Source organism: Xiphophorus couchianus, chromosome 18, assembly GCF_001444195.1.
Source record: "Xiphophorus couchianus chromosome 18, X_couchianus-1.0, whole genome shotgun sequence".
Lineage (NCBI taxonomy): Eukaryota > Metazoa > Chordata > Actinopteri > Cyprinodontiformes > Poeciliidae > Xiphophorus > Xiphophorus couchianus.
In genome coordinates, this window is record NC_040245.1 from 20,429,729 (window position 1) to 20,456,659 (window position 26,931).

The following is a 26,931-nucleotide window of genomic DNA, read 5'->3' on the forward strand; positions in this document are numbered from 1 at the left end:
GTCAGGCTGAATACAGTGTGTCCTATAATTTCTCTTTTAGGTATCGCCACCATTTCTCTCTTATGTTTAGGTATAAAATCCTTCCAACATAAACATGCTTAAATGTAAACCTTCTCATTGTAGGTCTAAAGGTTTCTTTGGGTCTTTAGGGGTGTTGTTCCTCTATATACAGGTATCACAGTTTACCCAATCCGTTCTCCGTAATATCTGACCAGCTGCCTGCTGGTCAGCATTATGTTGAAGGAGAAAGCATTTCCTCAGCATGATGCTACCATCACCATCCAGATCACACTATGGGGTAGTTTTATTCATCACAAATGATGTTTTACCTGTTGGTCAAAAATACTGATTTTGGCCTTATTTTCTTCTACGCTTGCTATGTAATTTAAAGGTTTTGTGACAAAATAAAGACATTATTAAGCCTTCTTTAAGACCCAATTTAAACATCCCGTCAGTCTTTTGCAGAGGTTAGATTTGTGAAGTGCATGATAAAAGATTAAAATTATCAGCCAAAATATTCTCCGAACTGAGCTGTAGATCTAAGTTCCTCCACATTATCATGGTCCTCTTGGTTTCTTTTCTAACTAATGCTTTTTCAACCTGGCCTGTCAGCAAGGAGGACACCCAAATATTCATGGGTTTGCTGCATCTTTCCTAGATGTTGGACTGGACAGTGCTCTGAGATGTTTCACAACCTGGCCCAGTTTTAAACTTCTCCACAACTTTATTCATGACTTGTCTGCTGGGAACATTGGTCTTTGTGATGCTTTTTGTTTTCTAATGTGACCTCACTAACCTCTGAAGCCTTCACGACAGCTGGATTTATACTGAGGTTATATGTAGGAGGACTGACCAACACTGATTTCATTTATGAGTATCAGAGTAAATCTGGCTAAACAGAAATTATGTCAGTTTTCAGAGCAATGTTTCATTTTCCTGAAATGTTTAAATGACACACTACTTTGTGATGGTCCATCAAAAAAAAAATCCCATCAAATTCAGTTTCTCTTTTTTTTCATGTGCTTAATAAAAATTTTAACTGAATCTGTAAAAGTTCTATAAACTAACATGGACACCTTGGATCACATGTTCAAAGTGACTTATTTATAAATAGAAGTTTGTCATTTTTAATTTTAATCAATGGATTTGCCACCAAAGCAAAGACAACCCAACCACACTGATCTTGCTGCTGGCCGCTGAAAGGTCCTGGGGGTAATGTGGAAGAGGTGGGAGGTTGTTTTTGGCACCGTCACATTCAGTGAAGGCCAGACAGTGACATTATGCCAGCCAGGCAGGACTCTTGGGAAAGCCATGCTAAATACCATCTACAAAAGCACAAATGGCAGAGGGGAGTCTGTGGTGATGCTTTGGGGTTACACATTTGTTTGTGTGTCAGCGTGTACTTTGAAATGTGAGCCTTTTGCTGGTTCATATTTATGCCTCGTAATGAAGGTAACTGGCTACAAGCTGGGTGATGTGCAGATGACATTAGAGAGAAAGGAGAAAAAGCAGGCCAGGCAGCTAATTATCCATCAATGATGCAGCAGTAAGGAGAAAAACAACTACTGCTGCTGTAGAGCTGAATTAATACAGTCAGACAGGGGCTGGTGATGAATAGTGAAGGTAAACAAAGGGGTAAAGCTGCTGTTCATGAACCAGTAAACATTCGAAATCCAACAGAATGATTTGTTCTTGGTGTTTTCATATAAGAAAACTCTGGGTTTGAGCTGTTTTCAGAAAGCACAAAGTGGTTTGAAAGCACTGTGTGACAGTCTGAAAACAGTATTACGCAGAAGCAGAGCTGAGAGCTGAGAGCGAGCAGACAAGGAGAAATCTACTGAGTGATAAAAGTGGTCTTTTCAGAAATAATAAAATGTTGATGCTGTTAAGAAGTGACAGTATGTTCTGACTCAGTTCTGTTAACATTTGAAATAATGGAAGGATAAACATTTTTCTTGTACAATAGGAGACTCAGATCAGAAGAGCTTTGCAACAGCTCTTATACACTAAGGAGTTTGAAAGACAGACTTAGAAAAACTAAGCAATACTTTTATTTGAACAGAACATGTCTTTGAAAAAAGCTACTTAGCTTGAGGATGCTGAGCATTAATGACACCAGCTAGCACTCATTAAAGAAATATTAATTTATTTTATTTTCTTAAATCTAGTTCTAAGTAATAAAACAATCATTTAAGCTTTCATCTTAAGGTGTTTTCAGCTATCTAAGGCAATTTACAACAGATTTTTAAATTCACTGTGTAAAACAATATATTTCTTATGACTGTTTGACATTAAATCTGAATAAACATTTTGTATTTTACGTCCTTTGAGATAACCAAAAGCATTACTTTTTGCTTAATCTAATGATGTTGAGGAGCACATTTTTTAAAAATAGTCAGAAATGTATTTATATATTCCTTTCTTGTAGAACAGATTTTTTTATTTACTTGATTAAAACGTTCTAGTGTGCTTTCGCAAGATTATCCTAGTAACATTTTGCTCTATTTCTCCTGGTGCAGCTGATCAGGTTTATAATGTGTTCTTGACCCAACATACATTTCAGCTCTGCCTAAACATTATTTATGGAACCGAGACCAGAGTTTTATGATGGCCACTCCGAAATATTGACTTTTTGGTCCTTAGGCCTCTTTGTAACTAAATTGCCAGTATGTCTTGTATTGTCCATTTGGAGACCTGCTTGTGTTCAGGCTTTAACTTCCTGGCTTATGCATCTTTACATGGCATTTTGCTTTTGGTTTAGGGTGGAGTTACACATTTCATACCAAAAAAATTTCCATTTCCAGGGCACAGAATCTGTCTCTTTCCTGATTCCTAACCTATACTTGCTTGGAAACTTCAGGCATCTGCAAATTCTACATATGGATGAATCACGTGCACTGTAAGTCAAGAAACATCTTTTTTTTCTCCAACAGTAAGTAACATTCATGTTTTAGGTTGGTTGGGATTTCCACAATTATTTCTATTCCTTTCAACCCATGCTCGTGAGCAAAATAACACAACAGTGTTTTTATTGTCTTCCAATTTTAAACATCCCAACATGAGTAAATCTGAGACACACATTTGGATGCGTTTTAAGGCACAACCTGAAACAGACGTCTTACATGTCATGATAGGAAGATTTTGTTTATTTGATTAAACAAAATTGATTATGGCATCAAGAAGAGGATAATGAATATCCTCAAAATGTAAATTTTTTGATTCAGTCAGTGTCATTCTGTTAAGTTTAAGTTTTGATTAAAGGAGTTATAATCATCTTGTGATATTTTGTTTTTGTGTGTGACTTTGGGTTTTTCCCGAACTGTTCTTGTAGGTTAAATCTACAAAGCCCCAGAGATGCTGGGCTCAAACTCTGCTCTCTGCAGAATGAAGCTTATTCTGAAAATGCATCTTAATCTTTCCATTACTCTTTCTATAGGCAATGCACATATCTTTCCACTAAAGCCAAATAGAAACATAAATGAGCACTCGCTCAAGCTTTTGCAGATGAAGTCTTTGTCATATTGCATCAGATATTTGTTCTCTACATACGGTCCAGTTCTGAAAATTATGCATTACCTAAACCAATTTATACACGGTCAAGTGCAAATACAGTTCCATCTCAGTAAACAGCCCTGGTTGCCGTAATAGTGGGCTTCAGCTTATCTGCATTGTTGGCCCTGGTGCCTTCCATCTTCCTCTTAACAATACCACATTGATCGTCTGTGGGGTTTAGGTCAGGCCAGATTGCCGACCAATCAAACACAATGATGGTCACATAAGTAGATATTGTGCTTTAGTAAGCAGATGGCAAGGACAGCTAGAAAATGAAATCAGCTTCTCCACAAAGTTGGTCAGCAAGGGAAGTATGCTCAAATATTTTCTGGTGGCCAGCAGAATTTACTCTGGACTTGATGAGACGTTGGACCACGAGATGACAGTGCTCCCTAAATCATCACTGACTGATGAAACTTTACACTGAATGCAACTCTGGTTCTGTGTCTCTCCACTTTTCCTTTAGATTTTTGGACCTTAACTAATGAATGAATTGAAAATGTACTTTTATCTGACAAGATATCTTTGGGCCATAGTGCAACAGTCTAGTACTTTTTCTCAATAGCTCAAGTATGAAATATCCAAGTGTGTCTCTAAACCCGATGTGGCTTTACACAAGAAAATAACTGGATGCCCTTTACTGTCTGTTGGGCCGCTGTCAAGCCAGTATACTCTGGGATCATTATGTAGACCACAGGATGTTCTACAACATAATATTTTTAGTTAAATATGACTGAATGTACATTGATTATATTCTTATATATTATGATGCTCCTGCATGATTGACTGAAAAATATCCAAAAGATGACTGGACACTGTGAAACCAAGAAAATGGTAACCAATTTTAGTTTTTACAAGGTGCTGCATTTACATTGCTCTGAATACTTTAGAAAAGTATAATATAAAAAATAATAATAACAAAAAGATTGTGGTTTCCAGGAAACAAAGATGTTTCTGTAGACTTAACACCACTAGATTAAACATTCAAAATGAAACTTACAGGAGATATCTGCGTCATAAAACACCATGTGTGCTAAAGACTATATATTCAACGTCTGAAGTTTCCTCAAACTGAAAAGTTTGTTTTGGCTCCCAAGCTTTGAAAATATATCTCATTAAGTGAAGCGGTTCAGATTCGGAGAGGAAGAGCATGTCACAGAAATCTCACTTTGACACACTTTTCTGACGTCTTCATGAAATTTCTTCAACACGTTCTGAGCAAAATGCAGGAGTACGAGTCTCCCATGTGGCTTTTGAGATATTTTCTTTTAAGCTGTTTTTCCTTTCACAATGAGACAGTTAATGTCTTGTGAGGTGTATGAGAGACTTTTTGAAAGAAGTCTTAAAGTTTATTCTTTAATGTCATCAACAACTCTGTTTGCTGCTCAGTCATTTATCCATCAAGGGAAAGTTTTTGCTGGTCACATGATTAATTAGCCCTCTTAAAAGGCTCTTGCAAAAATATTCATTCACCTTGAAGTTGACTTTTTTTCCATGGTGGAACCACAAATAATGTGTTTTATTGGGTTTTAGGTGACAACAAATGAAAAAAAAAAAAATCAACACTTTCGGTTTTATTTATATAAAAAAAATTCTAAAAGGTTGGCATTCATTTGTATTCAGCCTCTTACTCTAATATCACCTAACAAAATCCATCATCAACAGCTCAGGTAATTTGATTAGGAAACTATTAATCATGTGTTCCACAAATCTGGCTTTTATGGATGAGTGGCAAGAAGAAACTTACTGCTCACTGAAACAAAGTGGTAAAAAAAAACACCTCACCTCAAGCCAAGTGTATGAAAGCAAACATTTGGAGGAAGGTTCTCCAGTCCAATAGCCAACATCAACATACAAAGCAAAACCAAACAAAACAATATCCCTGGAAATTAAAATCCATGGCGGCTGCAGCATCATGCTGTGGGGATGCATTATCTGTAGCAGGAAGTAGGAAGCTGTTGGGAAGGATAGACGGGGCTAAAAACACATCAATACACCAATACTGGAGGAAAATCTGCTGGAGGCTGCAAAGGACTTCAGACCAGAGCAGAAGTCTATCCTTTAGAAGAAAATGCAACCATAAACATGCAGCCTGGGCTACAATGAAATGTCTTAGATTAAACATCTATCAGAATGATAGATCAAGATCAAGACATAAATTAAATTCAGAATCAGTGAAAAGACTTAAAAATGTATGTTGACATTAAGCGATAAGCAATTAATCAATTAAGTGCAGAATAAATTAAAATGAGACCTATAGTTTCCATTTTGATGATTAATAATTTTTGAAGGGCAATTTTGTTTACACAGACTTCATAATCCATGTTATTAATAGCTGTGGTTATGTGTGTTTTTAATTTCTGTTTTATTTATTGCTTTTGGTGTTTGTGTTTTTATTTCAGATATATACAATGTCTTCGGGTGCCGTATAAAATTACAGTTCATTAGTCTTATTTTCATGCCCTTATCAATATATGACGTTTAAATAGTCTTGAAATAACAGTTACTGTTAATTTCTGACAATTTATAGTTTAGTAAAAAATTGTTATTGTAACAGGCCTAGCTGACATACACCGTCCATCCAGTCTGACTGAACTTTGGCTATGTTGCAAAGAGAACTAAAGAAACTTCAGAATCGATATGTCCAAAGCTGGCAGAGACAAAAACCCAAAGGAGTTGCAGTTGCGATTGCAGCAAAATGCAAGTCTACAAAATATCGACACACTGACCAGAACACAAATTCATACCACTTTTTAAGATTTGTATTTGTAAAAACATTTGAGAACCACATTTGTTTTTTCTTCCACTTTACAATTTATGGCCTACTTGATGCTAGTCTATCACATAAAATCCCTGATGACTGATGTTAGGAAATAAATTATTACAATTTTGTTTTGCAGCTTACCTATTCTGAAGGAGAGCGGGCCACCAGAGGTGCTTCTCACCCACATGGCTAAGAAGAGCAGAAGCGCCCAGGCTGTGAGCATCTTCTATGACTCCTCATGGGTCCTGCCCCGGGCGTGCCCCTGTCACAGCCACCTAAAAAATACAGAGAGTAACACTGAAGCAATCATGGCATCTGACAGGATGTGAAACAAGCACACTCAGTCTTTTAATGTCCTACTGAGATGCATGTTGGGAATCTGTAGGAGACGCTGCAAAACTGCTGCAAAGAGAACCTGAGGCCTATTGCAGTTGAAATGAGACTGTTGATCTCATTTTCTATTTGTATCAATGGCTGAGTGAATTAGCACAGTTTGTATAGAAGGATGATAATGTTTTTTTTTCTTCTTTTTTTGACAGTTAAAATTCCAGTGAGTAAAGTTTATTCTGTTCCCACGAACATGTTTTATGAGATTTAAAAACGTGTCATGACCTGTCAGGTTAAAAAAAGGCCACTTCTCTGAATTAAGTACCCAAGATGGTAAAATGTCAAAGACTGAATGTTTTCTATCTGTTTTGCTGTTTTGTTAATCCAGTGGGTTCAACATTATTGTAAGAATGAAAATTTTAATTAAAAATATGTGGTTGCCAAAACTAAGAAATAATTTGAGACTAATCAACACGACAATTGTACTGCAGGGAACCATGATAATACCGGGGGGAGTTTATATGTTTTTGAAGTAATTGCCTTTTTAAATTAGAAAGAAAGCTACATGTTTCAACAAAAAAAAAAAAAAAAAAATCAAATTTTCAGAACATTTGCATCGACACACCAATCCTGTTCACATCACTCAGTTACGGAAACACAAAGAGTGTTTAATTCAGAACAACTTTCTCCAAATAACAACAACTGGACTTCTAATCATCTTTGTTTACTGAGAAAAACCTACATCCATAGGCTGCAGAGTCTAAATCTGGCTTTTCATCCCTTCAAAAAGATGTTTATTTGATTCGGATCTTGTGACAGAAAACGTGCCCTGGAGCAAATAATATGAGCTTTGTGACATGGCCTGAGATGGTGCCAAAAGGGTTTTGCCATGATCAGCAAGACTTAGATTCCAGCCTGACATTCACGGGAACAAAGTGTGGAAGAAACATAGCATTGAGGCATGCTATATAAAAAATTGCAGCCGAATTCGTTTGATCCAAACAGGATCAATTGCATAACTTACTTTAGGAGTTTTATTTTGCCAGATTTTAAATCTTAGGAAAAACTAACTTTGCAGATGAGACAACAACCTTCTGATGTTACGAAAATTATTTAAGTAACTATTACCTGTTTCTTACATCCATTTAAAAAGGTTAAAATAGTTTAGGCTAATCTGGACCATGGGTAATGCAAATTATATGGATATTTCTCATACACAAAAACAGTTTCTGTTGGATGATTGCTCAGCATCTTAAATCTGTGCAACTGATAAGTGGCTGCCAAGAATTCATATCTTCGCAAAATGAAAACTATGTACAGTGCATTATTTTCTTTGGACTTTTTCAAACTTTTTATTTAGTCCAGTACTTCATTTGATTATTCTCAAACTGCTGCATTTGTAGAAAAAGCTAACTTAAATCACTCAAACAAAAAATAATCAGAAAGTGAAAGGATGAATTAGCTGCGTCTACAGACAAAAAGTCAGCCTAAGAAAGTCAAAGACAAATTTGCTCTTTAAGACTTTATTACAAGTAACCAGGGATAACAACTTTTATTGCTAATATGCTGATTCCCAGAGACTTTAGTCAGCATACAGTATTGCATCGACTCCTCAGGGTCAATAATTGGCAGAAAAAAAAGAGAGAAAAACCAATCAAATTCAAAAGATAAACTTTAAAAGGCTCTCAGAAGGAGGGGTTTGGTGTGGACTTGACTGGCCTGACCTCAACCGAGCAGAACACCTTAGGGATGAAATAAAGAGGAGACTGCAGGGATTTTCATCCAATAATCAGTGCTTGACCTCACAAATGCTCCCCTGAAAGAATGGCCAGAAATTCCCATAAACACACTCCTACCCTTTTGTGGAAATCCTTCCCAGAAGCGATTAAGCTGTTAAAGCAGTAAATGGTGGGCTAATTCCATATTAAAGAGGAGATGTTATTAAAAAAATGTGTTTGACAAAAGGTGGCTGCCTCTTCATTTATTAATAAGGTCAATGTTTCTCTGAATTTTATGTTTAATATCCATTTTGCTTTATTAAATTACAAGTGGTCTCATCTGGCAGTATTGAAATGCCACTATTACACACAGTTGCTAGAGATATTTTTAGTTCTGTTTTCACACATGAAAACTTGCAGATGTCAGTGAGTTGTTTATGACAACAATTTGTGTTTGTATCTGATAAGCATCTGGCATGAATTAATGTGAATCTTAATTATTATAGGAGTGGGTGGTTAGAGGGAACTGAGCTTTGAGGGTCTAATGTCCAGAAACTGATGTGCCATTTTCAAAGACCATGCTAGAAAAACCTTCCTATATTGTACATAGATAACACAAGAAACATCTAGCTTCTTCAGAGCTCTCCAAACAGAGTGAGGCAATTTACTGGAGGAAGATGGACGTCTTAAAATCTCTTGAAACAGAAAGACGGCAAAATCCATTCTGCAAAACTGTGACCTAATCAAGGACCTGAACAAACTGCAGCTCTTCTACAGGATGAAATAAAGTATTAATGTGAATGTTGCGAGTTGTAAGAAAGTCTTAGTGAGTACAAGATAGCATGTTTGTTCAAACATAAGATAACATCAAACTTTAGCTGCTAAGTTAATACTAGAAGTTTGAGATAGCTATATTTAGTACTCAAACTTTGACCAAAGAAACAGTCATACATTTAATCTAAATAGGCCATGTTTCACACATTGTGACATGTTTTATTTTTGTAATTCAAATCCCATAGTTTATCAAAATGTTTTAATTTGTTGATTCTTAATGCTTTTTTTTTAATACAAAGGTGAACCTAGTTACCTAGTTAGGTAATATATACCTATATATATTAATATATATATTAATTAACCTATATATATATTAATTAACATATATAGGTTATCAACTCACTCCAAAACTCAAGAGTTTGTCAGATAACAGTCGACAGGACCTTTTATGGATACTGAATTTCTTCTTTGTAAACTTGTGGTTAAGAATAATCTCTATCATGTAATGTAGGCTAATGCCAAGATATAACGTTATAATAATAATAAAACATAACTGTAGTGATTTTTTCTACAGTAAGTAGACATTTACCATAGTGTCTTGCATCCAATACTTGTTTATTGGGGCGCCAGGGGACCATACCACCAAATAAATATAGACACTGTATCATGTTACAGAAAAAACATGGCATGATATATGGTTTTGGCATGAAGTTAAATAGCATGGTGATTTTTGCAACTGAAACATTACTTGTTTTTATGATTAAAACTGCCTGCATGAATATGAACAACTCATTAATTTATGTATTTGAATTATTTTAGTATGAACGGAACTGAACCATAATTAAATTCTATGCACATGCCTATAATCTGAATCTGTTTATACAGAGCCTTAAGATGACATATATTGTCATTTGGTAAAAATTGAACAGATTTATGTGGTAAATATTCATCTGCAAAGTTTTTTAATACTGCATATTAGTTTGTGCTCAACTTTTTAATCAATAAAAAGCTAATAAACCAGGATACCAAAAAAAAAAACTTCCCAGATTTTCATACAGACTGAAACTGCTTCATATTTAATAGGAACAACTGATTAGAAAAAACACCGCAAGGTGAACACCTGATAACCTGAGGAGATTAATGTTTTATCTATAACCTAAGATGCTTCAAAGAGGGTGGAGGTGTGATGTGACAGCTGATCAATCCTTGTTTCATAGTACCTTTCAGATTCATTGATCCCATAGAGACCAGAGCCTGAAAGCAGAGCTGTCAACATATGAGGAATGTAGAGCAAATAATATTTGTTGGACTTCTGAGATCAAACAAATGGATGCTTTACTGACTAATTACAAAATAAAATGTCTGTTTCTAGTTTATTACCCACTAATGGCTTCATTACTTTTACAGACTAGTACTATTTACTGCAATTAAGAGAAACAGGAAATAAATTAAAAATCAGATTTACATTCTATTATTGAGACTAATCAGTGTCGATTAAAAGCTTCATCAGCACAGAGTTAAAGACAAAGACCTTGTCAGCTTTTTGACTGAGTGCAAGCTGAACCATTAATAGCTCCTCAATGAAAGACTAAAGCACAAATTCCATTTCGTTCAATACAGAAGTAAAATGAAAGCCAGGTTGAATCATTGCCCTCATTTCTCAGGTCTCTAAAGTCAATTATGTCAATTTCATTTTTAGCTTCTCATCTGAGAAAGGCAAACACAGATTGATCTATTTTCTCGTACTGCACTGAGGCAGAATTAATAAAGATGGAGCTAGGCGGGGCGTAGGGAAAAAAGAAGAATAACATAAGATGCTAGTTTGTACACATTCACCTCAGTTTTTATCTGTAGATGACAGGCCTCAACTATGACAGCTGCAAACAAAGTCAAAACTGCTATTCCGTTTTTACTTCAAGAAAAATAAAGACACAATGTTCACTCACCCCTTTCATTTACCCTCTTCTGTCCAAAATGGACAGAAGAACAAAACATTTCAAATTTCTGTTTACTTGACAAATTTCTTTTTTAAAGACAAAACATCTTAGTGTTACAGAAGTTCATAAAAGAATGTGCATCATTTAGACCCCTTTGCAGTGTTAAACATTTCAACCGAGTTTCTGTCTTTTACGAGGGAAGGTTGCAGAATCAACTGTATAAAACACAGGAAGCAATCTGACAGAAAAAATAAATATTTAAACATTAAAAAAAGACTTAAAAAGGAGCTGATGGGCAGAACTTCCAAAACACACACATGAACTGATTTGATGATGCCTGATTCCTTCATAATGGCCATTGTTTTAAAGTCTGAATTGTTTTTAATAGAGGTTTTATCTGTCTTCTATACACTTACTCTTGCAGTGTCAGAGGAGTACATGGCGCTATGTTTGGAAGTCATTTATTTGAACTGTGCGAGGAAGCCGGAGTACCCAGAGAGAACCCTCAAATGCACAGCGAGAACATGCAAACTCCATGCCGAAAGACCTCAGCCCGGGATTCAAACCCAGGACATTTCGGCTGGATTTTCACTTTGAATAGTAAAACCTTCAATAAATAACTGAGTGGTTAAACCACTACAAACCATTAGCCAAGTAGCTAAGAGAATCATTGGCTACTCCTGTAGTTTTAACATAAAAATCCAGAAAAAAAGCATCCTTCCCTCATATTTTAAGACGATTTATATGCTTTCAGCTGACAGCATCACTTACTTAGGCACCATGAAAAAAATAAATAAAAAAATCCAACAATCTACTTCAAATATCACATCACACATACATCATAAAGTCCAATTAAAATTCAGTTTTATCATGTCTGCCTTTCAGAGCATGCCTTTATCTGCTTTTGTGTTTCTCCTTTAATTATAAGATATCTAATGCCAATAAAAAGTGTTTTTATTACAGGATATAACTATTTTCTTCTTCATTTTAGTTCAGTTTACAGTGATGTATAAGCAGACTAAACTTTTCCTGCTAAATGCCCCAGAAAGATGTCTTACAGCTATTTGCAATATGAAAAGCAAGTCTTCTTCTAATATTAGGAAGAATATTTTCATAATTTAATATCTCTGCCTAAAAAATTAAAAACTTATTAAAATAATAGCAAAGTGGAATACTTTAGAAGCCTTGGCTTGGTTTGACAACCCAGAGAGAAAACGAGTCTGTCCTCTGTCAATGCGGAAACCCAAGAGAGGATCGACGACTGCCAGAGCAGGTTGATCCGACAGTCTGACATGCCTCGTCAAAGCAATTGTTCACACAATCCAAATGCCAAAGCTGTCAATCACTCATCAGACACTCAGTTAATTCAGCAGCGAGTGGACCATTAAAAATGACAGTCTGAACTGAAGGCAAGTCAGACGCATAATGAGACTCATGTATTTGCATATATTCATGTGCTGTTGCATTGGGAGTCACAGAACTGGTACAAAAGCAAGTTGTAGATGGAAATGAGTGATGCATGACCAATGTTTGAGAACGTTTGTCTGCCAAAAGCTGCAGAGTTAATATGGATGCGAAATGTGTATTCCTGTGGTGTGTATTTGCGGTAAGCCTAAAATAGTGGCTTATTGAAAGTATTAATACACTCAATAGAGATTGAAGAGCTATTTGAACATGGAAATATCACGTTCGGCCTAATTGTTTGGCTTTCTGCAAAGACTTGAGTGTTTCCCCTTCAGGTTAAATTGGATGGTCACAGCCTGAGTGACTTCTACCAACATCTCCCAGCAGTAAACAAACCTTTTATTAACACTTAATCTCAGCGGTCCTGCTGTCAGGAGCAGTACAAGTGTGATGGAAATGGCCTGATGTTGAGGCAGCCCATGACCTACAAGGAGAATATCTGGAAACACACTGTCCACACGAAGAGCGCTAACTATGACGACAACCCAGCTGTGGTGTTTAATTACAACTGAACAGGAATATATGGAATTAACTACGAATCTGCCCGAATAAACTGCAGTGAATTTACTTTTTTGTTGGTTGCCTTGAGGTGATATTGGTTGTAAAGTGGTGCAACAAAACATGAAAAAACTAACTGAAAAATATTTACCATATTGTTCATGCTTAGTTTATTCTCACACCAGAAATCTTAAGGCAGCTTTGTTTTCTGGATAATTTTCTCATCCATCCATCCATCCATCCATTCATCCATCCATCCATCCATCCATCCCCCTTCGCAGAGGCAGCAGTCTAAGCACGGAACCCCAGACTTCCCTCTCCTCAGCCCGTTGACTCAGCTCTACCGAGTTAATCCCAACGCAATGAAAGATTACAATTTATTTATTCTATTTTTTTTTCCATCATTCTCAATTCTACAGGTTTAACTTAAAATGTATCGCCAGTTTTAAAAATCTTGTGCTTGATGTGTTATTACTTTACTTCTGTGAAGAAAAAAAGTCATGAAGCAGCTTGCAGCAGTAACGGGTCATGATTTGGGATTTTTGTACAGTTTGAGTAATAAGTGCATGCTTGGTAGTAAGTTAATATTTGCTATGAAACCACGGCAACTACTGGACTTTGCAAGGGTAGATCTTAAGACAAACACACCAACTGTTTTGAACAGTGATTGAAATGTTACAAAAACATTGTTATTAATCTAAACTAACAGCTAAATAAAGCACTATCATACCTTTTACTGAGGTAGAACATAAAACAATAACCTAGAATTGCAACAACTTTAATTATTTGAGCTAGTTTTGGTATGCTATTTTGTAGTTTCCTGAAAAGTTTCTCTATATGAGAAGTCTTTATGGGTTTATGATGTTATTTATAAGCTGTTATGACACATTTAATTAATATGTAGAGTAATTTCATCTGTGCATGAGGGCGATATTTTATTATATATTTTCAGATCATTCAATATACAATTAGTTTTTGTTTTAAATACCTAAAATTCTGGTATTTAAAACAGAATTTTTAAATACCGTTTAAAAATTATTTTCCCCTTTAATCCAGTTTCCTCTGGAGCTGTTGTACTCATTTTCTCCTTTTACTCCACACACTGTGTTTTTTATTTTTAAGCAATTACGAGTTATGGTGGTAAAACCTGGAATTGCGGATGCACAAGTTATTCAGCATGTTGTTGCTAGGTTACCAAAGAGTGCGAGAGTTAATTGATGCCACTCACTTTGCTTTGCTGGGTTGCTGAGGTTGAGCAACTAAAGTCTTTCCTCTGCCTACATTCCCCAGAAGGCTTTGCGGTTCTGGATTAGAGTTCAGTTAAGTTATTGAAAACTCTATCTGACATATTTCCTATCGGTATTTATAATGTGCTTATTGTGACATATATATTGTAAACGATCTATTGCTCATCCCTACTATGTGTAAAACATTCTCAAATCGTTCCACTTTTGTTTTTCACCCCAAGATATTCTGTCTTTCAGCATCAACTGTTTTCAGACACAACCAGCTGTATGATTGAAAGTCTTCAATTCATGTAGCCTCAACATGACATGCTGTGTCTAATGGACAGTGTTTGCAATTATTCTCTTTCTACAAGTTGTCTATTGCGTTTATCTGTAACACAGGCATCTACTGTACTGCTCATCGTTAAGTTGAATATCTTTATTGTAGGGAAATCAGTCCAATCCTATAGCCTGAAGCTGCAAAAAATCCCAAAAAGATTATTTTAGAAGTGTTGTAAAACTATGGTTTTAATTCTAAATATAGGCTGCTACAGATCATTGTAGGACTGACGTTTGGTCCATTATGCAGCTGAAAAAAAAGCAAAGTAGCTTTTCTTAATATCACATCTCATTTCACTCCAAGGACAATTAGGCATGCATCAACACACCAGTATGTGTAGTAATTCCATTATATAAAGAAAGAAATAATTATGTCTTGCTAATGTAAGCTCCCACATGGTGGCAAATAATAAGGGGATATATGATATCTATTGGTTGAGGTTAGTAATGGTTTTAATAACACGTCTTCATAAATTGTGAGATTATATTGTGCTTAAACTGCGAGCACATGTAGAATTACAGCCCCAGGCTGAGCTGTATTGTCTTTCAAACTCATTATTATACAAGGCAATCATTTCTCCTTTCACATTATATCCTTGCATGTTGCAATGCTTGTGACTGTGTGAGTTGTCATAATAGTGTAAGGACCAGACAATCATCTTATTAGCTTTGACTTTATTGTCTGCAGAGTCGGGAGAGATAGCTGCGTTTACAATCATGGCAGAAAGTTTGAGCAGCGATCCAAAAAAAAAAAAAAAAAACAATAATAAAACAAAACATGTTTTTCTGTGCCTCTTTTTTTTGTGGTTAGATTATTGTGCAGGGATGAGAAACCCTGTCTCACTGTGTTTTTGGCGAGACAGTATAGACGTATTAACAAGCACATTTGAAGCTGTGCAAGTATGTAGCTGAAATCATTTCCAGTGGACTGATGATGCCTATAAAGGGAGGAGACATTCTCTAAACTGTCCTCTAATAATGGCCACCTCAAACAAAACTCCTGATGAAAATAATGCCTCAAAGGCAGAAAATGTAAAAAAAAAATAAAAATAGCTAAATAGATTACAGATCACTGAGATAATTCAAAGTGAGAGCTTCAGCTGCAATGAACATTTTTGTTACGGAAAGAGATCCCAACAGTGTTGCCACGACTACAGAGGTGCTGGCAGGAAGTGGATGTGAGAGTATTTCAATTAATGGTCCGTTCACAAGAAGACGGTTTTCAATAAAACCGTAACTTTTTGTTCGTGTCAAGCTGCTCGTTTACATGTCACTGACGACTGCAATCGGACACCGGCCCTTTTTTGAAACCAGATCTCAGAGTTCAACTTTTCAGAAACAAACCTGCGGAGGCGTAAGGTGCTCCACTGGTGTGAAAGCTACACGGCTGCACGATTTGCTGTATGTATAGCATTGCATTACATACAACCCTTTCACTTCAACACGTCTAACGTAGAAAATGTATCTCAGCACCTCTGAGAATTTTCAATTTATTTTGGGATTTTTTTGCAATAAAAATCACAGATTTTGTGGTGCTACTTTAGAAATATCTACAGTATTTTTTCCTCCTTGAACCCCTTCCAAATCAATATACAGCTAAGAAAAAAGAGTCAGTTTACCTTTGTGAGTAATAAATTGTCTCAGGGTTTTGACGTTGCTCTGGAGGATGAACTGCTCACTCTATCAGTGGTGCAGCTGCACCAGATGCGCTCTTGTTTATAATTCTGAAGCACCCTGTCGGCTCACAGATTGCGAGACACATTGAGTTAGAGATGATACGCGGATGGGAGTTTTTATTTAATTGATTTAGTCATCTGTACTCTGTATGATCCTTTAAATTATACGGGCTACTGTCATTAGTTGTACATAATGTCAGCAGTGAAGGGGATTTTTGTGATGTAAAAAAAGAGACACCCTCCTACGGTCTTATTTTTTATAAATCAGAAAAACTTGTCATTTTTATACATAATATTTATATCTAATCGGGTTGCTATTTGACGAATAGCTGTTTATATTCAGCAACTCAAGACAAAAGTGATACACTAGCTTAAAGATGAGAACACTGAAAATTAGAAACTGTGTGTGAATTCCTCAGACACCAACGTGAACCTGCTGTCGTTTCTAAAAAAAAGAAGACGACCACTAAATTGTAACCGAAGAGAAAAGATGGGTACACAGCTTTAAACTGGACTATTCCCACAGGTTGATGTCTTGCTTGCAAAAGTGGGACAGCAGACATCATTAAGAAAAAGGCTCAGGACAGTAAAGACTCTTCACTTATATTTAACCACTATTTACACTTTTTAGACCTTTTAATTGGTCTTTGTATGCCAGAAACACACAAAAACCTGCAAAGAGCCTCTTTTGTCAGTTTAAACAACGGCCGTGGCAATAAGCTCAACTATGTCTTCATTTAATCACTGCTATAAAAATCAGAGTTGTCAATTTCTGCAACTTTACACGTTCCATCTTGATTAATAACAAAATTCTTCTACCAAGGACAACTAGTAACAGATAAAATATCTTCTAACATTTTAAGAGGTAGATGAGGAGCATGCAGTGTCACTGACCTGTATTTTTATTTTTTTGTGTCATGTACTCCTAAATGATATTTTCTTCATTGAGTCCAGCACCGACTTCATGTATGTGCCTCAGCAATTTCTCTCTGTGACTGTTTTTCTTGGAAACAAACATTGAGCTCATGCAACCAAAAAGCATTATTTGTCCACAGGACAATCTTTCAGAACTACTTGGAAATGTCAACATGTATTTCACTCCAGCCTCGCTTTGGGCTCTTCTGGGTCCTGTGGTGCAACACAGTGATACAAAGAGAGCAATACTTTGCCTTTCTACAAAATAAACTGAGTGGTTCATAAAACAGAATAAAAAAACATATTTACTAACATAAGACTTCAACATTAAAGAGTTTTCCACAGATCTTTTCTAAAGCAGGAATTTATTTTTATTTTTTTCCACCAAAATGTTGGCTAGAATAGCTAAAAAATTACTAATAATTTTCAAGGACAATTAACTTTTGAGGGTGAACCCGATTTAGGCCACAAATAAAACCAAATATGAGCTGTCAAACATTTCATTTCTGAAAGAAATACAAAGAAACTTACTCAAGTAAAATATATTTTCTGTAAAAAGAAAAAGAGTTTGTCAAAGTACTTCAAAAGAAATTTGAAAGCCAGTAATCATTTCCCTTCCACTTCAAAATAGCTTTTTTTTTTTTTACTCTTTTTGATTTATCACAAAAAAGTCCATTAACATTTGGGGTTGTCATTTGACATTATGTAAAAAGGTTTCAGTGCGCAGCATCGGGCTGACCTTAATTCACAATTATTTTAAAAACAACCCAGCATTCTGTCACATCTGTATTCCGTGAACATGTTGCAGTGTAATCTCACACAGTTAGGCTCCCAATAAACCGTGCACGATCCACAATCAGCTGTGATGAGCCAATGCGATCGGACTTAGCAATTGTACAATTGCTTCTGATTAAAGTTTGAATTTCCTCCAGGTGCCCAGTGAAACTGCACAGAGAGGGTAACCTAACAAGTGGATAATGGAGATCCAGAAATCAGCATTTCTTCAGCAGATAATGGGAAAAGATGGAAAAAGTGAACAAGACATGCTTGCATCTTTTCTCAAATAACTACATTTTATTTTCCCCTGATTTAAACTCAGCCAGTTACCTAGACCCAACAGAATAAGTGTTTTCATATGCATAGGGAGAACTAAAATAGGTTTGTTCCTGATCTGTATATTGCATAGTACACAGCATACAAAATGACTCTTAAAGACACTCGTGGGTAAAATGCGTTCTCAAGCTCACTGTAAAACATTGCATCACCAGGAGCAACGGAGAGAGGAGAAAGTGAGAGAGGCAGAAATGTAAGCCACGGACAAACAGGCACCATGGCCTGAAAAGCTGTTCCTTGGCAGATTTAGGCAGCCCCAGCTCCCAGTTGGCAAAAAGGCACTGGAGGGAAGCAAACTTGATTTCGAAATCAATGTCCCTCCAAATCGCAACAGCTTGTCGCTCTAGTTAAACAGATGTATGGGTCAGACTGCAAGGTGTGTTTGTCGCCCAGGTGTTTATGCCTGTGTGTGGTTTTAGAACCAATGTAGTGCAAAAACACTAATGGGGCGTAGAAAAACTAAGACGGGGGAAAAAAATGAAGAAAGTCATTGATGCTTAAGATTGAATGGGTAGGAAAGCCACGTGGGGGAAATAATAATGAGCAGAGAATGTCTTGGGATAAGCAACGCTCCACTCAGAGCTTACAGCTGTCAGGAAGGCTCGTCTTATCGTGTCTGAATCAAAGAATTTCAGCTGTTGAGTGTTGCTTTGCTGAAACACATTTTATTGGATATCAGACAGTATAAATAATGTTCAAAAAAACATATGTGAACAGCCAACTGCTAAAAAAAAGAAGACAATTGATGATACAATTCAGTCCATGTAGTAGATAAACTAAAGTCTCCTAACAAGTCCATAAGTTTCACAACTACAAAGCATGTTCACCCAAAGGAGCGTTTTATATATTACTAAGATATACGCCTTTTATCCGACAGCAACGCACCTCTTTCTGAACATAATGACTCACAGCTCCTCAATTAAACATGCAGTTTTAGAGTACATACAATAAGAAACCAGAAAGATTAAACAGCTAGGAGTTTATCAACAAATGGCGTAGACAAAACATACAGTTACTTTTTTTAAGGACATCAAGTACATCTTTTCAACTGGATAGACGTAGGCATCATTAGCATCACTGCAATTACTGTATCTAAATACAGCAGCGCTTTATTTGTGCAGCATGTGGTGAGTTGCTTTGTATGTTTTTGTATTTGTGCAATGTGCTTTAATCCCCATTGCAAGCAAGCAGTCAATTTCTCTTTCACTCTTGCTGCCAATCTCAACCTCTCTCTCTCTCTAGCATGTGCTGAAAGGCCCTAAGGCTTTCTGTGCTCTTCTCCTAATGAGGTATAAGCCAGAGCTCCCTTTAATACCACAATTATAGAGATTTCTATGGGTTTTGGGGTTGTTTTCTTTGTGTTATGACGGCATCGACATAAAGGACACGCTGCTCTTACAGTGCTCTTAGTCCGGCACTTTTCCAGGGCATGCACATCAAAATTACACCCACTGATGTCAGATGGCTCACAAGGCAGCCTGCTCACACCAGCGCGTCGACTGGCTACGGCACTGCTCATTTTTTGTGAGCAACAGTTCTAAGAGTCAGATATTCTATGTTCTTGACTATTACAACTAATTTCTACAAAACATCTAGCTAACTTTCTTTTATTCCCATTCTGAAGGTCATTTGCTTCTTATTTAGCTTCTGCAGCCTGAAAAAGATCATTTTGATAAAGCTGTTATTGATGCAACATAATGGAATATAACATTATCAATGCAGCATAATCAAACTTTCAATTGGATTATTACCTCTACTTTGTTATTGTAATGGGGCAAAGAGAGAGCCATTAACAATGTAATAAACCAAGGTACATAAAATCTAAATCATAAGTTAGTTGCGAATTCTTGCATGAAAGGAGAAAAGGATTATAAAAATCACTGCAGCACTGAATTTGCTCTTGATATTAATAGTATTCTCAAAGTAATTTTCGGTTTTAGAACACTTAATTCAAACACCTTATATGGGTCATATCCTCTTTGCTTTTAATTAAATTTGTACCTTTGAAATAAAACAAATAAATAAATCTTACCCTGCAGCTAAAGGTTATTCTGCTTGCAAAGATATTACCTCGGCAATGTCTCTGGGGAATATTAGCTCCAATGCATCACTGATAGTGCCCTGTCAGAGATTTAAAGACAAAAGTTTATGGATTGTTACCCGTAAAAGGCTGTAGACTGTTGCCTAATTAATGCAATTAATCAGTTCAGGGCTAATATGGGTGGGCAACCAGTGAAGCGTATCCCTGCTAGTATAATGTGTCTCCATAGCAGCATAAAAATGCCTAAACACAAAGGATTGCTGTAAATATATGGGATACAGTACCTTGCGAATGTATTTATACTCGTTTAATCCGCATTTTGTCATTTAACACAAACTTTAACGCATTTTATTGCTATTTTATATGACAGACAAAGTGGTGCATAATTGCGAACTGAAAGAAAAAGTGGTTTCAAAATTTATTTACAACTAAATTTGTACATAAATTTACAAGTTTATTTGTAAATTTAAATACAAATAAAGTTTTTAATTACATTGCACTTAATTAAAACCAGTGCAATGTAATCATTAAGTAAAGTTCACACAGAGAATTTGCTGCATTCTCTAAGTTTCTGCATTTTTTTTCCAATGATAGCCACGAGAAATATGCTACTTGCAGTTTGCCGCAAGTCACTTAAAAGATGCAGCAGACATGTGGACAATGATTCTCAGTCATGATGAAATCAACACCTAAACATTCGGCCTGCAAAAAACATGCTACATCTAAACAGCTAAACAGCATATCACCCTGATCTTACCCTCCCGACAGTGAAACTTGATACTATCATGCTGTGGGTTTGGTTTTCTTTGACTACTGAAGATGTTAACTTGTTAGAGTTGATGGGAAGATGGGCAAAGGGAAACCTGAAAGTGATTCGTAGCAGCCAAAGTTTTAAGACCGAGGAGGAGGGCTCACTTCCAACATTACAATAACCGTAAACATACAATCAAAGCTACAATGGAGGGGATCAAATCAAAGAATATTCATTAGAATGGCCTAGTCAGAGCCCAGAATGAAGTGAACTGAATGAGTCTTTGGAAAGATTACAAAACTACGGTTCACATGTAGTGAACTCCCCTTCGAATGAGAGTAAGACAAAGATAATTTGCAAAGAAAAATGTGTAAAACTGAAACAGAATCTAAAACACTTGTAGCTACGACTGCAGTAAAATGTGGCTCTTCAGTGAATTAACTCAGGAGAGCAAACTGTGTATCTTTCACTACTTTGTGTTGGTGTTGCATAAATTCCTAACAAATCACATTAAAGTTTGTAATGCAAAAGGATTCCAAAGCTTTTATGTAAGATATATTGTGTTAAAATAAATAGCTAGATTGACCCCTTGTCACAAAGATACTAATCTTTATTTGCAAAAAAATAAAATAAACCCCAGCAGTAAGGAAAGTTGACGATTCTTATATTTTTCTTTGGTGCTTTCTGTAGGCATCATCTTAAACTCTACTACGCAAGTCATCCATCATGGAAGGCTGCACGGCAAACAATCACAGATTGAGCCCACTACCGTGGAAGTGCACAGTTGGGGAGAGAAATGGTTTCTACCTCCAGGGTGGAAGAGGATAATGGAGGTGAACATCAGAAACAGCAAACAGTATTTAACAGAAACGCTCAGGCTCTGTGCCAAACTTAACAGTGTCTGAAATTATTCTATAGCTGTGTGCAAATCAAGTAAATGCAATCTAAATGAAAAAGAAAATTGATTCAGATTCTGTAAAGAAACCTATTATTTCTCAAGTTTAATTTGGTTCAATTTCCAGTGAAACGCTGCGCCAGCCAAAATGCATGTTGTCATTTGCAGGACATCAAAATATAGTTTTATTTAATATGTGCTTCAGACTTTTTACCAAGTCACAAAATTAAACTCATCATAAGGAAAAAATTGGCAACACAAAAAGCCTATCACTTTTTTAGACACAACAATTTGATGCAAATCTCTGCTTTTATTCAAACAAATCTCTCATTTCACCTGGAGCCTCTCCATTAATCAATAGCAAACTACAAATATGCCTTTGATGAAAATAGTAGTTAAGCAAAAAGAACATTATATAAAACTTGTATGAACAAATGAAATCTGAGGACACATGAATGATTAACTAAAAAGGACATTGTATGATAAATGATACTAAACAGAAAAAGAGAAACTGTTCACATTTGGACCACAACTCAATGCATAAAGGAATTATAGCAAATACCATCAGGGGCTGAACATATTTTTTGTACTTTTAGAAAAACTAAGCTGTTTACACATTGTGCTACCGAAAACACACAGATAATACAAAGAAATAAAATCAGTTTTAAATGTTTTTTTAAATGCAAGATAGTGTCTGGTCTGTAAAAGTCGAGCCATGCGGAGAACGGGTTGAGAAACAGTCAGAAAAAAACAAAATGTGTAAAGAATAGAATTATAAAGTGAGGAAAAGAAGAAAAAAACATGAGTAAGTGTAACGGACAAAGTATATCTAACATCCAACTACAGCAGAAAACAAAAGACAATCCTCAAGAGCTTGAAATTACTTTTCATCTGAAAAGCATTCCACGCCTTGTCTCCATGCTGCCTTTTAAGCCTTCTAATTAAGCCGTTGTTACAGCAGAAAGAAGAGCATTTAGATAAAGCAAACCAGCAGGGTTTCTGGTTTTCTCTGATCTCTAGTGTAACCTAGATATGATTCCCATTCTTACCATAAAAAAAAACAAAACTGCGTAAAAGTGTGTTTGATACCTTTTGAAGAACAGCCAGGGACTGGACTGATAAGGGAAAACATAGTTTTCACATCTTTAGTTGGGCATTTATAACTTAATTACCTTTTTGTCTTCTCATCTTTCAGTCATGAGAACAAAACATGAGCACATATTGGGCTGTGCTGCATTATTTACAAAGACAACGAGAATGTTTTTAATCAGTCCTTTGGCATTTCACACATTACATTTCTTTATAGTCATAAATAATTTTTCAGCTCCATTTGTTTAGCAATAACCAGCCTGGCTTTGTATATATATATATGACTGAAAACACAATGTGTGAAAAAAAAGAATCTGAAAAAGCACCAACATCTAATCTAGAATCATATTCATGGAACCAATGAATATGGAACCAATACCGTGTAAATATGTCTTTGTATCCAGACAAGGCAATTCTGCACTCCACCTTGGGGGAAAAAAATCAAAAGCATATAAAGCTGCACTATTTTCCAAAAAATAAAAATAGGACAAACGAACCATGAATCTAACTTCAACTGTTCTTAATACTGATTTATATTTGCTGTATAGATATGGCTGCTCTATAATGTGTCCTCACTGGATTGATGCTTTAGAAGCAATTTGAGAAAAAGGGGTAGAAATACACCAATGTCAAACTTTCTCATCAATCCACCAAGAAAGTAAACTCTATGCAAACTTGTGGGGTTTACAGCAGCAATATATTCTGAAGACTGTATATAATTTTGAGGAGCAACGGCGTAATGTAATGTTCGTCTGCAAATGTTGCAATCATTTTCACACTGATTTACTTCATAGGGATATGTGCTATGGCTGCTGTAGTTCATTGTCGCTGAAACAAGATTACTCTGCCTAATTACTGCTCTGTAGTCAATGACGCAGGGAAGGACTAGTGACGGTGCAGCTCAAGAGGAGAAGAGAGGAGAGGCCCATTTCATACATTTGAAGAAATACATTAACCTGTTTCAGGGCCAAAAACATATTGGAAATCTGTTGCCACAAAGCAGAGCAACCGAAGCGCCGCAGATAACAATAATCACCACCCACTGTCATATCATCATTTATTACCAGTGAGTGCTTTGCGCTTTGACCTTGGAATGTAAATGTAAGCTTTCTTTCTGAGATTTGAGCTGTCTAGAAAAAAATATTTCATCATATAAATGTAGTGCAGTATTTGCACAAAAACCGAGGCACAAAACTGTAACCTTGACACTGCCTTTGTCGACGTCTCCAGTAATTTATACTTACTTCAAATTTATACTTGGTCATTCATACTTGTAAAAAAGGCGATTCAAACCCATCAACTACATCAATGTATCCGCTTATTAAACTGACACATAAGAGTTTAAAATTCATAGTTTTGCTGGATTGTGTAATTGTCAGGGTTATGGTAACAGAAAATGTGAATCAATTATCTCAAGTTCACTTTATTGAAAATGTCGCTGATGTTCACTATAAGAATCATCCATCCATCCATTTTCTTGCACCTTTGTCCCTAGTGGGGTCGGCAGGGGTGCTGGTGTCTATCTCCAGCTAACGTTCCGGGCGAGAGGCAGGGGTCACCCTAGACAGGTCGCCAGTCTGTCGCAGGGCAACACAGAGACAGACAGGACACACAACCATGCACACTCACACCTAGGGAGAATTTAGAGAGACCAATTTACCAAACAGCCATGTTTTTGGACTGTGGGAGGAAGCCGGAATACCCAGAGAGAACCCACACAGGCACAGGGGGAACATGCAAACTGCAAAAGACCCCGGGCCGGGAATCGAACCCAGAACCTTCTTGCTGCAAGGCAACAGTGCTACCAACTGCGCTACTGTGCATAAAAATCAATAAAATGATCATCATAACTCTTAAATACAGACAGCATTGTGCAAAAGTCTTGAAACATCAAAGCAGTTCCACAACTGAACAAGGGCTGGTATTAGAACCAGTTCTTAACCGGTGCTACAAATAACTGGATGTAAAAACACAGCAACATTTCTCCACAAAATGAACTCGAGGCTTATCCATTTCAGCCAGTTAAGTAAGTCTAAGCTATTATGAGCCCGACACCATGTTTGGAGCTTTTATTTTGAAATGTAGAAGGAAATAGTTCTTGAGTTGTTGCCCTGTTGCATTGACAGAGTCTGCATAAAAAGATGCCAGCCTCACACACAAACCTCGGTTGCAAAAGCAGTGATGAAACTTTCATCAGTTTTAATTAAGTCTGTCAGCATTTTAGTAGTTGGGGGGGAAAAAAGGGGGACAGGCAAGATGTGAGATGTTTGTAACAATGAGAATACCACAAGTGTCTAACTGCAATCTTCTGAAAGTAAAGTTGGCATCTGTTTAGAGCAGGGGTCTCAAACTCCAGTCCTCAAGGGCCGCAGTCCTGCAACTTTTAGATGTGCCTCTGCTGCACCACACCTGAACAGAATAATTAGGTCATTAAGGCTCTGGAAAACTGATCTACACAAGGAGGAGGTCATTAAGGCATTTCATTCCAGTGTTTTGTACCTGTGGCACATCTAAAAACTGCAGGACTGCGGCCCTCGAGGACTGGAGTTTGAGACCCCTGCTTTAGAGCTTCCTGTCAACCCTCAGTATATTTTTTAAAATGAGTCTGGGAAGCATCTCAATACCAAAATGTAACAAGCTTAAAAGGATCAAACATGAACATTTTCATTCTAAACACAGATTCTTTGAAACACTTTGGATACTAATGAAACCTTTTACTAGATTTGTGAAAAACACAAAAAGGGATGGTTTATGTGGGGGGGGGGGGTTAGAGATTTGGATCATTCTAGAAATGAACACGCATATATGCCATAATATACAGGTACAATTCAAATCTGGTCTAGGAACAAACACGTAGTTTTCTCAAAGAGAAACTTGTATATCATGTTTTTGTCTCATCTTGTAAGCTTGATGTATTGGTGTACTTGTATCACAGAGACAGCTTGAGAGATAGTATAAAAACAAAATCAGATTTTACCACCAAGAAGGTAATCTCTAGAGAGCTGCGAGCTGAAAACTTGGCATGAAGCTGAAGGAAAATGCATCTCTCAGCCCTGTGTCACCTGAATTTACCTAAATATTTTATTAAACATGCCATTCAGATAATGTTATCCTGCTGTAAGAAGCTTTTCAGCCTCGAAACTGTGACACTGAATTTTAGTCGGGCACAAGAAATGGACAGAAAGTTGGACCCAAAGTGAAGAAAAACATTTTTGAATGACCTCCAAAAGGTCATTAGCATATATCTTTAAACCATTACAAGACTGCCTGGGTGTCTGGAAGTATAAATATAGCACAGAAAAATGTAAAAAGAGTGAGGGAAAAACTTGCTTAATTCTTGGAATGTAACATTTATTTTAGTCAAAAATTGTTAAAGCAAAATCATTGTGATTGAAGGAGTACACATAATTCAAACCCGTTCATTGTTGGTCGGCAGCTAACCGTGGGTGAAATCGATCATAATGAAATAGTAACGAGAACAGCAGACCTGCCGGCAGGGGAGGAGACGCTACAGGTGAAGAGTTCATGGAGGTTTAGAAGTCCAATAACAGAAGAGGAAAAGACCGGGGAATAAGCAAAGCAATGGACTGTGCTTGTGAATGAGATTTGTGGAGCAAACAGAGAATCTGGAGGAATCCAAGGTAGTTTAGTTTGTGCAGGTGGCGAGCCCCAAGACAATAGAGGAAGGAAAGAGGTAAGGAGGTTAGCATGACAAAAACCATGGAGGAAAAGATAAAGACAGGGAGGTGCTGGGGGAAATTGAGGAGGAGGGGATGAGGGTGGGGTGGTTGAGAAAAGGCAGCCTTTCTCCTGAGACTATTATGAGACACACACACACACGCACACACAGAC

The 26,931-nt window shown here is 36.6% G+C and overlaps 1 protein-coding gene across 2 annotated transcripts in view; it reads right to left on the reverse strand.

Moving 5' to 3' along the window:
• The window catches only part of grik4 (glutamate receptor, ionotropic, kainate 4), a 334,582-nt gene that overhangs the window by 184,073 nt on the left and 123,578 nt on the right, over positions 1–26,931 (reverse strand). For both annotated transcript variants that reach the window (XM_027999192.1, XM_027999193.1), the window contains one exon: positions 6,458–6,591. In XM_027999192.1, coding sequence (XP_027854993.1) covers positions 6,458–6,539 — 82 coding nt within the window. In that variant the 5' untranslated portion in view covers positions 6,540–6,591. The remainder of the gene's footprint in view (positions 1–6,457; positions 6,592–26,931) is intronic.